The sequence below is a fragment of the Gorilla gorilla genome, chromosome 4, assembly GCF_029281585.2.
Source record: "Gorilla gorilla gorilla isolate KB3781 chromosome 4, NHGRI_mGorGor1-v2.1_pri, whole genome shotgun sequence".
Taxonomy (NCBI): domain Eukaryota; kingdom Metazoa; phylum Chordata; class Mammalia; order Primates; family Hominidae; genus Gorilla; species Gorilla gorilla.
Genome location: NC_073228.2, coordinates 151453213 through 151469365, shown reverse-complemented (window position 1 = coordinate 151469365; position 16153 = coordinate 151453213). Strand labels below are relative to the sequence as shown.

The 16153-nt window shown below is 38.6% G+C and overlaps 1 protein-coding gene across 4 annotated transcripts in view; it reads left to right on the top strand.

Moving 5' to 3' along the window:
- The window catches only part of JAKMIP2 (janus kinase and microtubule interacting protein 2), a 104392-nt gene extending 90220 nt beyond the window's left edge, over positions 1 to 14172 (top strand). For 2 of the 4 annotated variants that reach the window (XM_063706852.1, XM_063706851.1), the window contains 2 exons: positions 3627 to 3697; positions 13630 to 14172. In XM_063706852.1, coding sequence (XP_063562922.1) covers positions 3627 to 3677 — 51 coding nt within the window. In that variant the 3' untranslated portion in view covers positions 3678 to 3697; positions 13630 to 14172. Of the gene's footprint in view, positions 1 to 3626; positions 3698 to 10431; positions 10457 to 13629 lie in introns of those variants that run through there. The other 2 variants (XM_055387389.2, XM_055387390.2) reach the window with 2 other exon arrangements.
- The last annotated feature ends 1981 nt before the right edge of the window (positions 14173 to 16153 follow it).

Sequence of the window (16153 nt, the reverse complement as noted above, 5' to 3'; positions counted from 1 at the left end):
ACCAGGTCAGGAGATCGAGACCATCCTGGCTAACACAGTGAAACCCTGTCTCTACTAAAAATACAAAAAATTAGCCGGGTGAGGTGGTGGGAGCCAGTAGTCCCAGCTACTGGGGAGGCTGAGGCAGGAGAATGGCATGAACCTGGGAGGCGGAGCTTGCAGTGAGCCAAGATCATGCCACTGCACTCCAGCCTGGGCAACAGAGCAAGACTCTGTCTCAAAAAAAAAAATGTGGCACATATACACCATGGAATACTATGCAACCATAAAAACGATGAGTTCGTATCCTTTGCAGGGACATGGATGAAGTTGGAAACTGTCATTCTCAGCAAACTAACAGAGGAATAGAAAACCAAACACTGCATGTTCTCACTCATAAGTGGGAGTTGAACAATGAGAACATACGGGCACAGGTTGGGGAACATCACACACCAGGGCCTGTTGGGGGGTGGGGGGCAAGGGGAGGGATAGCATTAGGAGAAATACCTAATGTAGATGACGGGTTGATGGGTGCAGCAAACCACCATGGCACATGTATACCTATGTAACAAACCTGCACTTTCTGTGCATATATCCCAGAACTTAAAGTATAATAATAATAATAATAATAATAAAATGTCTGGCCCAAGACACCAGGAATATTCTGCTGAGGGAAATAGCAAGGATGCCAAAGAGGTTTTTCTCTGGAATTCCAATCAGATTGACCGAAAGTAGCTACCTGAATCCCTGTATGGTAAAACGATATGGCTGTTTTATAATAGCTTCCATAGGCACACAAGAAGAAAATAGCAAACTATCTGCCCTTCCTGCAATAATGGTTAAAATTTGGTTCATCCCAGATTGCTTCTATAATTATCCATATATGTGAGGTTAAAGGGAGTTGGTGGACTCAAGTAGCCAGACCACCAGGCATCCAGATTTTTATATAGGGTGGGTCTTCAGGTACTCATTTGACCTTAGGTAAATAACTTCACCTCCTCTGTCTAAGCCATATCTCTAAAACAGGGATGATAACACTTGTCCCTTCTTCCTCCCATGGGTTCCATGAGGAACAAATGGGGTCACTTATGTGAAAAAGGAAACACTAAAAATGTGTAAGTCAAATTCTAAAAGTGTAATTTTTAAAATTTCTGACCCAAAGTATACATTCTCTGCAAAATTTTGAATTTGAATTTCTCACATTTCTGAAGGGGCTATTTAGTTCTGCAGGATTGAATGAGGCAACAATAACATACAATAAATTTCCCAGTGATTGGCAGGAAGCCCCACAGAAGGCAGGGATTGCTTTCAGCTTCCCTGTTTGTCAAAGACCACACTTAATATCTTCCATTTTCCACACTTGTGAATGGTCAGCTCTTAGCTCTCTCTCTCTGCTAATTCATAAGCTCCCTAGGGCTGGCTCAAGGAAGAAGTCAAAGTTAAGGCTATTCTTCCCCCAAAACTTGATGATACCCATTCAGTCCCCATCCAGCTGAGGTTTAAAAAAAACAAAAAGGGGAGAAAACAAAATCTATCAACGTCATCACCCTAGCCATTCTCTAAATAAAACCCTCAAAAATTTTGGAAGAAGGGAGATTAAGATCATGTTCATTGTTGGAATTCAATGTAAACTTTTTCACAATTCTTTTGCTCAGTACAATTTATGGGTCTGAACTTCCTAAACTTTTATGATAATGGGGTAATAATCTTACTTCAAAGAAAATAAGGATCTAATTATCAACATTGCGTATTTCACATATGGTAGCAAATTCAACCACTTCGAAAACAATCCAGTTGACTTCTGATTAGATATTTGACTAGAGATGAGGTTTATGATTCACCTTCTACTCACTGGACTTCAGTTCTCCTCACCCTTAAGTCTAGTAAAAAGGCTAAAGATCCTGTATGCCAGAGATACTCTTCATTCTTCCCTTGTGGTACTTGAACACCCACTCAGGGTACATGTAATATCCCCTCTTTATTGCTTATTTCAATGCACACAGTTAGTATGAATCAGGTGGTAACAACAAACCTAGCAAAATTGCTTCAGCTGTGTGCAGCACTTATCTAGAGCATATCTGTATGCACCATATCTAGAGCACTTCCAGTGCCATCATTTCATATGATTCTCATAATTACTCTATGAGACAGACACTACAGATGTTATGATCCCCTTTTATACAAATAATAAAACAATGGCCCAAATAAATTAAACAACTTGCCCAAAATTATATAACCAATTTATGGCAAGTCAAAACCAGAGGTCAGGGTGTCTGACTCCAAATGGCATGATCTGCCCACCACACTGCAGGGATTAAGACTCTCATTACAGATTAAGTGATGGGCATCTCCTCATGCCCAAAGAGGTAGCTCTGATATCTGATCTTCTCATAGAAATAGCAGGAATGGGAATTCGTCCATTACTCTCATTCTCGAACTTCTCCTGCTATAAGTCTACCTTCAAGGAATGAAGAAAAGCAACAGTTTTTGCTTTTCAGAATAATAGACTAGCCACCAATACATGCCTCTTAGAGCCGTACTCATAACTTGTTTATAGAATTTAGCCATAGTGAAGCAAGAACCTTATAAGCAGTAGCATTAAAGGAAATATGCTAATAACATTCACAATATGAGAATGCCAGACATAACCCTTATTCACAGATGTGTCCAACGGTATGTTCCTGGAGTGTGATAATCAAGTAAAAGACTTACTCTGTAAAATAAAACCACCAAGGAAATCAATTATTTTTTTAAAACTGACCTGACCCATGACTTTTTATAGTTAGTATATGGTTAGTTATATACCTGTGCTACTCAAGCACTGTTTGTCCATCCAATTATCTGTTTCTCAAGTGAAAAATTTGGTGAAGAGAAACAAATCAGACTCCATTTAACTTCCATGACTCAAATAAGAAGAAGTCTATCTTGGAGGTATAACAGCTGGAACAACATCACGCATTTATTGTGTGAAATGCCCATTGATGCAGAAGCAAGTTTTATACCAATAGCTTGACCAGATGTCCCCACTTGCCTAGGACAGACCCAATTTTTACCCATCAACCCAATGTAATTATTAACAGTGTCCATTTCTCTCTCTGAAATGTTCCACTGTGAGTAATTAAGTATATATTTAGCCTACAGATTAATATTCTCCCAGCTGTGCCTTAATCCTAAAACCTATCATAGTAACCAAAAAAGATAGTACTGCATGATTAAGTGTATGTTCTGATCATATTTTGTGTTTTTGAAATACCCTCTTGTGCATGAAAGATAGAGACAGTGATATATAATAAAGTAGGATTCAGGTTAGCTAAGCTTTAGCCATCACTGTGCCATAAAATTGTATGAAATTAAACTATTGATTTACTGCTCTGTGCTTATTTTTCTTATCTGTAAAATTAGGAGCTTAGACCAACTGTTCGTAAGACCACCTCATGATTCTAAAATGTATGAATCAATGTTAGTTGAACACTGATACTCTGTCAGTAGCTACATAAAAGATGTGGATTTTTTTAAACAAAAAGGTGCTTGATGTTCATGTGTGAAGTGATTAGACTTGAGCAATGTGGAAAAGCTGAGGTTTTGTACTACCTGAATGGCACTACAGAAATTCAGATTTACATAATCTTCTTCTTTTTCTTCTGCAGTTTCTGTTTCTATTCTTGTTCTTCTCTCTTGCCTTTATTCTATGGCCTTGATGTCAAGGTGCCTCTTAAAGGTAAGATTCCATTTAATTCTCAAAATGTGGTTCTAAGAGGTATTTGATAAAAAGGATGTTACCTATAGTTACTATGCCTTTCTTTAGTTTTTTGTTTTGTTTTGTTTTGTTTTGTTTTGTTTGAGACAGAGTCTTGTTCTGTCACCCAGGCTGGAATGCAGTGGCACAATCAGATCATTCACTGGCAGCCTCAATCTCCCAGGCTCAAAGCGATCCTCCAACCTCAGCCTCCTGAGTAGCTGGGACTACAGGCATGTGTCACCATGCTCAGCTAATTTTTTTTTTTATTATTTTTAGTAGAGACAAGGTCTCACTTTGTTGCCCAGGGTAGTCTTGAACTTCAGAGCTCAAGCAATCCTCCTGCCTTAGCCTCCCAAAGTGTTGACCAAGCCATCAGGCCTGGTCTATATATTTTAACTATGCTATATTTTTAAAAAACAAACACACTTGCATTGGTTAGCATAAATGCCATAAATTGAGAAACAGATCCAGTCTATTTGGGTGATTATTAGAAAAGTGAAGAAACCGAATATTCTGGGAATCAAGAATCTGTTCCAGTTAACTGTATTACTTCAGGAAGTCACAATGTCTGTGGATGTTAGCATTCTCATCATAATCTCCCATTAGGCAGAAAGTTGCATCTGTATCTGCAAAGTGAATAAATAATGACGTTATCTTTAGTGTTGCGTTCAGCTTGAAAATTCTGATTCTGCTAATCTAACAAGCTAGTAATGACTGCTGTTTTTTTCACCCCTTTTCCCCAGTAGAGACTAGGGAGTTCATTAAAACTCAAGAAAGCAGGCTAAGTGGATCTTGTTTTCAAATAAGTTACTTTTCAATGTCAATATAGAAAACAAAAAGGAGAGTCTTATAATTACAATTATTAAGTCCATGTCTCATGAATACATGCATAAATAATCTTAGTGATTCCCAGTGCTTAAAAATGTAGATTTTTAAGCCCCACCTCAGACTTGCTGAGTCAGATCACTGGAGATAGAGGGAGATAGAGAGAGGGTGGGAGAAATGAGAGCAAGGACTGGTCTGTATTTAACAAGCACGCTATGTGATTCTGATGGCCGGCCAAATAGGGAAACCATAAATCTCAATACCACTGTTCAAAAAGAAGAAGGGCCAGCGGCTATTCTAAATCCATTTATCATGGTTCATGTCAACTCTGATTATCCTATTAAATTATATTAGCCTGAGATCTTTCCTGGACCTCAGGTGATTTAACATTTTCTACAGCAAGTTGGAAAACAGAAGAGAGGCACTTTCTCCCTTCACAGGTATGAGATCTGTTACCTGGATATGGAACAGACAAGTAAAAGTGCTTTAGAATAACCTGATACAAGCAAAGAGTTAAGTAGATATGCTCAGAAAATGTATGAACTCATAACTCACTCTCTGGCTATATTCTTTCTTCCAAAATATTTTCTTTTCAGATTGACCACTATCCTTTGTCTGTCAAGAAAGGTGACAGCCTTGTAGGATGGAAAGAAGAGGACTAAGTCTCTTAAATTGAATGGAAATATCCAAATTGAAGTGGAGGGAGATTCACTAGTAAAGGATCAAAATGACCAGAGTATCAGGAAACAAACAGCCTCCCCCCACCAAAAAAAAAAAAAAACAGTAAATAAATTTTAAAAGTAGGGAAAATAAATTTCAGTAAGAGACAAGTAATACATGGTGGTTTACAGAAGAAATATCAAACCTTGTAAGTACTAGGTAGAAAATGGATAGGCTTCAGCATTAACATCAATGCTGGCCAAAGCTGATTATGTCCTGGGAGCTGTTCTAAGTAATAGATACATTTAATCCTCATGAAATCCCCTGTGGGATAGGTATTGCTTTTATCCCTAATTTGTAGTTGGAGAAACTACAGCATGTGACTTTCCCAAGACCATCCAGCTACCAATTTGTACCCAGGCAGCCTCAGCCCAGAATCCACTTTTAACCACCAAACTGCCTCACAAGTAAAAAAGGGCCTTTCTCCCATGTTTCAAGCAACATTGGCGTTCATATGTATCCTCATCAGAAGCATCATCTATTTGTGTAGTACTACTTAGCTACTGGCTTTTGACATTACAGTGTGCTTGTCTCTGTACCTTTTCCCATTTTGTGTAACTCCTTGAGGGATGTACAAGATTTGATGTTTTTCCTCCAAAGTAGCACATAAATGACACTTAGTAATTGTCTGTTAAGTGAATGACTATAATGATAATTAATAATATAGCCAATGAATGTGACAGTGAATCTGGGCAATAAATATATTGCATATGCAGTAAAATGGCTGAGAGGTTAGAGTGCACAGCTTACAAGTCAGATATAATTTTAAGCTTGAGTCCTGCCATTTACTAGTTGTGTGATGATAGGCAGTTTATTTAATCCACCCAAGATTAGGTTTCCTATTCCACAAAATGGTTATAATCATGTTACCTACAGCAGGGTGTTGTGTTGAGAGAATGAGACGAGTATTGTATACTAGTATTCTAGTATACAAAATTATACTAAATTCAAAATTATAACCTCTAGTACTGCCAAGTAGTTTTCAGCCTAAACCCAAACAAATAGTTGCTTTTTCATCTCCTCTTCTCAGGGAATAATCTGGCTTTAAATAATATTAGGGAATAAAACATCACTGAAAACTGATCAATGCTACATATGTCTCCAAAGTTGGCAAGATAGAAATAGGAAGAAGTAAGGGAAAAAGTGCTTCTTTATTGGTAGGTAGTGAAAGCTTACTGCAAATTACCATATATTTTTTTCCATACTAAATTAATGATTTGTATTGTGTTCATAAACCCAAGACTAGCTTAAATGACAAAGTCCTCCTTAAAATGGAGTGACTCCTACTTCTTTTCTTTTAGTAATTGCCTAAGTCATTATTGTCAGTAATGTTATAGAAGCCATCGAACGCTCCCTAGAAGGCACCTTACTGGACTCAGTGCTGGCATTGACTAAATAACTGCATGGATTATATCAGGACTTTTACTTTAAACAAGGGGACTCCAAGTAGTCCCAGAAGATATTATCTGGCTATGCATTCTGGTTTTCCAAACGAATGGCATATCAATGTATTAGTCAGGTTCTCCAGAGAGGTAACCAATAGCATAGATAGATAGATATTTAGATAGATAAATAGATAGATAGATGATAGATAGATAGATAGATAGATAGATAGATAGATAGATAGATAGATGAAAATGAGAGCGGCTTTATTAAGAGAATTCGCTCACCTGGTTATGGGGGTGGAGAAGTCCCATGGTAAGCCATCTGCACGCTGGAGAACCAGAGAAGCAACATGGCTCTGTTCAAATCAGAAACCCAAGAACCTCTGGTGGCTCACACCTGTAATCCCAGCACTTTGGGGGGCTGAGGCTGGCAGATCACAAGGTCAGGAGTTCAAAACCAGCCTGGCCAATATGGTGAAACCCCGTCTCTAATAAAAATACAAAAATTAGCCAGGCATGGTGGCGGGCGCCTGTAGTCCCAGCTACTTTTGGGAGGCTGAGGGAGGAGAATTGCTTGAACCTGGGAGGTGGAGGTTGCAGTGAGCTGAGATCGCACCATTGCATTCCAGCCTGGGCGACAAAATGAGACCCCATCTCAAAAAATAAAGAAAAAATAAAGGAATAAGAAGACCCAAGAACCAAGGAAGCCAGAGGTGTAACTCTCAGTCAAAGGCCAAAGGCTTGAGAGCCCCAGGAGGCTGCTGGTGCAAGTCCCAGAGTCCAAAGGCTGAAGGACCTGGAGTTATTAGGCATTCACTCCACCTTCATGGCCTCTCATCAGGTTCAAACTCCCAACACTGTTGCATTAGGGATTAAGTTTCTAACACACGCTTTGTGGGAGACACATTTAAGCCATAGCAACGACTCATTGTGTCACATTACATGGTTACACAGGGAGACAAAGGAAAGAAAAAAATGAGAGGAATACAAAAATAGCTATCACCAGATTAGCTGCTATACCCAGATTGCAATGACCCATTGAAAATCCTCCTCTTCTGAGCAAGGATGAATTAATGAAGAACATGACAGCACCAGTTTTGCTCATTATGAAGTTGGGAGGACCACAGAACAGGTGATCATGATTATTTATCCACATACACTGGTCTAGCTCATTTTTACTGTCCCCCACTGGATAAATTTTACATGCATTTGGATATATGTATATATAAATTTTAATGATATTTCTCCAGTGTTAACCATAAATTTTTGAACTTGACAGCCCAATATTTTTACGTCCTGTCTAATAACATAAAAAATGTTAAAAGGCACATAATACTATGTTATTGTTCTAATGGAAAAAAACAAGAAAAATTAAATACTGTATTATTTGTTAAAATGTGCAAATATTTACTCAGGTAGCCTGGGGAAAACAAATGGCCACATGACCAGTCTCTATTATATTCATCATTTAGAGTATTAGTAGGATCGGCCAGGCGTGGTGGCTCACTCCTGTAATCCCAGCACTTTGGGAGGCTGAGGCAGGTGGATCACCTGAGGTCAGGAGTTCGAGACCAGCCTGGCCAACATGATGAAACCCCATTCTACTAAAAAAAAAAAAAAATACAAAAATTAGCGAGGCGTGGTGGCCCATGCCTATAATCCCAGCTACTTGGGAGGCTAAGGCAGGAGAATCACTTAGAACCCGGGAGGCAGAGGCTGCAGTGAGCCAAGATTGTACCACTACACTCCAGCCTGGGTGACAGAGTAAGACTCCATCCCCCCACCAAAAAAATAAAGTATTAGTAGGAAAATTTTACTCCTTAGTTTTTACATGGATAAGGAAAGTCTAAGATGAATCAGTTTATGCCAGTTAGTAATTCCTTTTTGTGTAAATATATCCATTAGCTTTATCCAGTCATATATAAATTGTTTCCCTATTTGTCTCACAAATTGTACTAATAAAGCATAGGGTAGGAGTTATGTTTTATTCATCTTTGTATCTTTAGTGTCTATAACAGTGCCTTATCTATCCTAGGTGCAGAATAAATTTCAGATTGACAGATGAACTGAGAGGCAGATGGATGAATGAATAGCTGGGAAAATGAATATGAAAGCAGATTTGGGATATGTTAGATCAGAACCATGAATAGAGTTGTCGTATCTTTCAAAGATAACTCATATTCGATTTGTTTTTTTATATACCATTTGAAGACTACCTTAAAGAATGCATTGACAAAGGAAAGAGGACATAAACAAATATATTATCCCCTCCTCCACAGCTGAAGTAGCCCACTAACTGGGCTCAGTGCTTCCACTATAGACATTCTTATAACTCATTCTCCACACAGCAGTTAGAGTGAGTTTTAGAAAGGCAAACCTTACCTTGACCCCCATCCTAGGAAAATATCACTGTGTTAGGATCAAGTTCCTTCAACCAATCTATTGATAACAAGTTGAAAAAAAAAAGATCAAATTTGAATTTTTTAACTTGGCCAACAAAGCCCTGCATGGTCTAACCACACGGGCAATCTCTCAGGCTTCCTGTTGCTCCAGTTTCCCTTAATGAACCATGTGCCTTCCTGCCTTCCACAGGGTTTGCCCAAGCTGTCTTGGTGCACAGAATGCTTCCCTTCTGCTTTAACTAGTAAACACCTACTACTCAGCTATCCTTCGGATCTCAATTCAGTTGTGATTCCCACAAGGACATCTTTCTCGACTTCCTTTCTGAACAAATTTTACATACATTGGGGAAATATATATATAAATACATATGTTTTTAATTAATGTCACTCTTTCTCATTGTAAATAAGCTTGATGCAGATAATGACCATATAATTTTGTTCAACCTTGTATACCAAATACCTAGCACATAACCAACAGTGTCTAGCACATAGTCAACAATCAATAAATACTTTTAAAATAATATTAATGATATTTCAATAAGGAAGGAGAGTACAACTTGCTTTACAGTTCAAAAGGTACATTTATATTTATTATTTTATGTAATACTTACAACAATTCTGCATAATAGAGACCGTTATAACTCTCTGTCTTAGTCCATTTGTGCTATTATAACAAAATACCTGAGACTAGGTAATTTATGAGTAATAGTAATGTATTGCTCACCACTCTGGAGGCTGGAAATTGAAGATCGAGGCACCAGCAGGTTTGGTGTCTGGTGAGGGCCTGGTGTCTACTTCCAAGATGGCACCTTGTTGTTGCATCCCCTGGAGGGGGCAAAGCTGTGTCACAGGACAGAAGGGACAGAGGGGCAAAAGAGCCTAAGTTAGTTCTCTCCAGCTCTTTCATAAGGCACTAATCCCTCATCCATTCTGCACTCATGGCCTAATAACCTCCTAAAAGCCTCACCTGTTAATACTCTTGCACTGGGGATTAAGTTTCAGCATGAATTTTGAAGGGGACAAAAACATTCAAAATATAGCACTCTCCAAACGTTAATTTCCTAATATAGAAAATTAGCAAGTAATAGCACCCATTATTTTTCTGAGGATTGAGTAATATTATACAGGTAAAGCAACTAGTTTAGTAGTTGGCACATAGAAAGGCTCATTAAAGGTCAAGTCTGTAGACATACCAAGCATTCTGTCTTGAATCATGCCTTTTAAGATGTGCTTCCATCTTCCTGGACCACATTTCCCACATCACCATTAAATGGTTGATACCCATTCATCCTTCCCATCTCAGTGGAAAATCAGGGAAGCTTTCCCTGATCCTCCAGCTTCAGTTACATTTCATACAATATTATTATGTCTTCCCTTCCAGGATTTTTATGGACCAATTATTTAATAATCTTCAGTCTCAGTGTACTCATCTGTATTGTGGAGGTAATATTAATAGCTACCATTTATTGAATACTTTATGATAAATTGCATATAAAGGGTGAGGAGTGGAAGGTGTCAGAGATGGCCCTTGTGTTCCTGGATGGTGTAACTGGTTAAATGGTGGTGCCCTTACAGATGCTACAACCACAAGTCAGTAGCCACATCACCGTACTCAAGACTTGGAGTTTGTGGCATTAGCTGGGCACAGTGGGTCTGTAATCACAGCATTTTGAGAGGCTGAGGCAGGTGGATCACTTGAGCCCAGGAGTTTAAGACCAGCCTGGGAAACATGGTGAAATCCCATCTCTACAAAAGTACAAAAACTAGCTGGGTATGGGGGTACATACCTGTAGTACCAGCTACTTGGGAGGCTGAAGTGCAAGGATGGCTTAAGCCCCAGAGGTCGATGCTGCAGTGAGACAAGATTGCACCACTGTACTCCAGCCTGAGCAACAAAGCAAGACCCTGTATCAAAAAGAAAAAAAAAAAGAATTTGTAGCATGCAGTAAAGTCTCAAAAATGATAGTGGCAATTGCTGTTTTCCACAGATGAGGAAACTAAAGTGTAGCACTGTTATGCAACCTGTTAAAAAGAACTCCTGTTACCCACTGGGTAACTGCAATAATTCAGAATGCTAATTTGAATAAATCTGGCTTCACTATAGAAATAATAGTTCCTTTTACAAGTACTTCTCAATTCATAGAAACTTAACATTCCAGGAGACTGCCTGGACTGCCTGTAAGTCCATTGGTTTTTAAAACCAACATGTGTTTACTCAAATGATGGGTTGTACCTCAGTTGTGATAGGTGGAAATGATGCATACATGCTTTGACACAATATATAGGATTTAATCTCTGATATGCTATACATTGAAAGTTTGCAAGTAAAAGACTTTTTGTGTTTGTATATTTATTCTATATTTAAAAACACACAAACAAAAATACATCCCTGAAGAATTTTTTATATACATTCAGATCAACTCTCTTATTTACCATGGAATAGGAGAATGTTATATTTGTAACTAGTTATTTGGGGCTCTCATCCCAGTGGAATGTAAATATGAACTCAATCTATTTTCTCAAATCATAGCTTTCTTCACTCAGGCTCTGTCTTATTTCCCTCTCTCATCTTTTAATTAAATATTGGGTTGGTCCCCCAACTTCTCAGTCACTTTCAATCCTCAAAAGTCTTAAGCCAGTTTAAAAGTTCAATTTCAGACTCTGTTTTATTCTCATTTCTTCCCTTATCCTACCTTAGGCATGAGCCAAGTACCCCCATGGAGCTGTAGTTCAGGGTCTGACTCTAAGAGAACTCTTCCTCTTCTCTTCCTCTTCAAGGCTCACCCGTTCTGGAGAGCAGGGAGGAAGAAGAGGGAAAAGGATTCTCCCTCTCAACTCCTTTGACAGTGATTGCAGATGTTTCTTTGGCTACTATTGACCAACACTTGATATCTTTTCTATGAGAGGTGACCAAAGGCTGGCCATTCTGGGCAACATATGTGTGAATTCTTCAGAAGGGTGTGCAGGGGATGCCCACTGCACTATTCCCAGTCTGGCCAAGGCCCAGCCTCTTCCACTGCCTCACTGGCTCCCATCGTTGGTGGTACAACCCACAGCTTTTTGCTAAGGAGGTAGCTTTTTGATGGAGTATGGAGCAAGGAGACAACTACGCTGTGGCGCCTGTCTCTGCCCTGTCATCACTCTTCAGTTCTCTGCTCACATATAAGCAAGGGAAGATGAGAAAGTCTATGTCTGAGCAATAGGAGGCAAGTATGCCTCTGTGAATCCACCATCAATCTCTTTACGCCTCTTCGTACCTCCTCCTCATTCCCTCAGTGTGATCTCTCCCCGACCACTCTACTTCCTTCCCACAGGTTCTCCTCTGTGACTCTGTCACTCTTCCATCCCAGTCTAACCTTGTCTTGGGAACAAAATGCCTCTGCAAATATGCCTTTGGATCTTTAAGCTGCCCCTGGTTGGTAGACTAGAAGTATCCTTGGGGTACTAAGTGCCTCCTTTTCCTCCACTTTAGATTGGGGTTTTAACATTTAACTTTGGATTTAACATTTCTGGAATAATAGTAAAGTCTTTCTACAGAATCAGTATCCTTATTTTATAGATGAGGAGATTGAGGCTTAGAGAAGTTAAATAACTTAGCTTTGGGCATACAGCAAGAAAATAGAAATCCCATTTTCTCTATCCATGTTGTTCAGACCCTAAAGGCCATTCCCTTAATAGCACATGATAGCACAACCTCATAGCACATCTTCTGTGCTATTTCTGGCTTTCATTGGAAGACAGCATTATGACCTAGACTTCTACACAAGTGAAAACTCAGACATATGGACTTACAGAGGAACAGGGCTAGGAGTCCTGACTGGCACATTCCCAGGGTAGCACCTTTTCAGGGGCATCTCTGGGCCAACCAAGAAACCTGTGTGTCAGAATTCCCAGGGAGTTCTTCAATCAGGACTTTAGGTGGAGACAATTTGCCAATGGTTACAATTTTGTTGGGGAGGAAATGTGACATAGAATTAAGTCACTGAAGGGAATAGACAGGTCTGCTATTAAAATAACATCTTGCAGAAACAGTAGATACTGGAGACTCCAAAACTGGGGAGGTAGAGAAGTGGCAGTGTTTGAAAAACTACCTATTGGGTACTATTTTCACTTTTGTGTGATGGGTTCAATAGAAGCCCAGACTTCTGCATCATGAAATATATCCATGTAACCAACCTGCACATTTACCTTCTGAATCTAAAATAAGTTTCAAAAATAAAATAACATCTTAAATGGATATTTTGGGGCATGATTATTCAATTTAACTTCTTAGCTATCACCTTGGAAGGCCTCAGAGGAAAAAGCAGTCATGATAATAATATTTCAGGCAACTTACTTTGAGACAAGAACCATTAATTGTTTTATATGCATTGTGTTGCAACAACCTTTGAAATAGAGACTTCTATTTTCTCCCTTAAAATTAAAGTAACTAAGCTTAGAGATGTAACTTGCATAAGATCATACACATCAAAGCAGTGGTAAAGAATAAAAAATTTGTGTCTTTTTTTAAAGTTTGTTTTTTATGATTCAGCTATTAACAAAATTGATATATAAATAATTTTTTTCATCTGTTTTACAGAGTAACCGAAAACATGGATAAGATCCCAGGAAGACAAATGCTTCTAAACCTTCAAAGATGGCAAAATTGTTTACACCAGTGAGAGGGAGATCAAAAGCTAAGAACTACCCTGTAGCCAGGACTACAACTGTGTATTTTAAAGCCATTATTCAAGGTTTCTTACTTGACAGTTCCTACACAACCCTGTTGAAAATCTACAATATATGCTGCATTTAATGAAACATGTATATGTCAAATCAGAAGAGAAGAACTATAAACATATATTGTGTAAAGAAAAAGTTCAGCAATGGAACTAGTTTCTGCAGATCAAGCAAAGATGTGTCTTGGGCATGGAACCAAAGTTACAATGAAATATTCAACCCCTGCTGTGCAGGGGGGTCATTTTAATGTAACACCACACCCCATGGAAACACTAGTCCTCATAATAAACATCATTTTAAAAGATCAAAACAAACAAACAAAAAAAAGACAAGGGTGGGTGGGGAGTGAAGCACGAGGAATACCTATGAAGAGCTATTTACAATAAAATGTTTCATTTGAAAAGTCTGGTTTCTTACTACAGGGATTTGCTTTTCTGTCTTTATGATTGTTTTAAACTCAGGAACAGAGACATCCGCATCGTAAATGGGAAGAAAAACACTCTCTGTTTTGTTTTTCTGCAAAAGGTGGAGCTTGTGGAATTCATTCCACAGACGACAGATGAGAAGTGGATCACAGTGACCATAACAAAACTGGTAACCAAGTCAAAGGACCCAGGCGAATGTGACATGTGAAATAAAAGCAGATTCGATGCTTCCTTGTCCTACTGTCACATCTGCATTCCTCTATCAACAATGGACTGATCTCATTCATATTGAAAACTAAGAAGATGATACTGTAAATCACATGCTCCCTGACTTAGTTCTGTTTAGAACGCTAACATCTATAGGGAACATGGGCCAGAGAACATCTCTGAATCTTTCATTTCCAAAATACTGGTTTTCAAATGGCTGCTTAAAATTGCCTTCAAATGAATATGCTATATGATTTGGGCAAAAACACAGCAGAATCAATGAGTAAATTTCTACCAAGAGTCGGGTTTGCCACAGAGATGTGAATATTAAACTAAACTATTATTTTTTAAAGAATCCTCATATGCCTAGAGCATTCTGACCTCTTCTTGTTTAGAGTGATAACATTTTTTCCCAGACAGATGACAGCAACAAGATAGCTCTACTTTTTTATATGGAAATAACATTATGTTACTGACAAGGTCATTTTCTACCAGAGACAATTAGAGGACTGGTACTTTTCCTAAGTTGTGTATTACTGAGTCTTGGAGTCATCTCTGAGAGCAAATGTATGTTCCTGAAAAGCTAATTTTACACCTCATTTACTGTAGATAACAGAACAACCTCAATTTTTCAAATTTTTGAAGTTTTATTTATGGGGCTAGAATTCCCATGCATAGAGAATATGTGTAGGGAGCCAGAAACTCTTTCTATGAAATGCTATACAAATCTTTCCATATGTGGGTTCACTATCATCCTTCAGTTTTAGCACTGGCATTTGCAAAGCCAGAACAATAACTGAAGAATGTACAATAAAAACTAGAATGCTGGGATCCCACTTTTTGTTCTTACATTTACTGCTGACCCAGGTATCTTTGGCCCAGTCACTTAACCTCTCTGTGCCTCAGTTTCCTCATCTGCAAAATGGGGTTAAAATGCTTTTTCATAAAGTTTTATTTGCAATTTTAGAACAAGAGGTGCTTAAAGTAGCACAATGTGCTTTGTAATTATTACAAGTGCTGTATTATTTGACTTTCTTGTGTTGTTGACAAAAAGATTCCCTCATGTAATAAAATAGTGCTTCAGTTTTGTTAAATTTAAGTACTATAGCACTGAAGCTTGCTTATCAAGCTACTTGGGACATTATTAGCAATAAAAATTGAGAGATTCAAAACCAGGATCTTTAATAATCTATAGCAAATAGATCATCTCATGCTATTGAACAAGATAGAAGAGTGTGTCATTTCTATGATAAGCATCTCCCAGCTCTCTTGATTGCATATGCATGCCATCATACAGAACCCCACTTTTACCACGGGAGAGCCAATCATTAAACAAAGGCTTGGAGCAAACTGACAGTATCACATAATTAGCTTGATTATCTTTTATTCTGGAGGAAAGTCAGATGGTATGTCCTACTGGGAAGATACAAAACAGACTATCCTGCTGTATTCTTTTTTTTTTTTTTTTTTTTTTTTGAGATGGAGTCTTGCTCTGTTGCCCATGCTGGAGTGCATTGGCACAATCTCGGCTCATGGCGAGCTCCGCCTCCTGGATTCAAGTGATTCTCCTGCCTCAACCTCCCTAGTAGCTGGGATTACAGGTGCACACCACCACACCTGGCTAATTTTTGTATTTTTAGTAGAGACAGGGTTTCACTATGCTGGTCAGGTTGGTCTCGAACTCCTGACCTCAAGTGATCTGCCTGCCTCAGCCTCCCAAAGTGCTAGGATTACAGGTGTAAGCCACTGTGC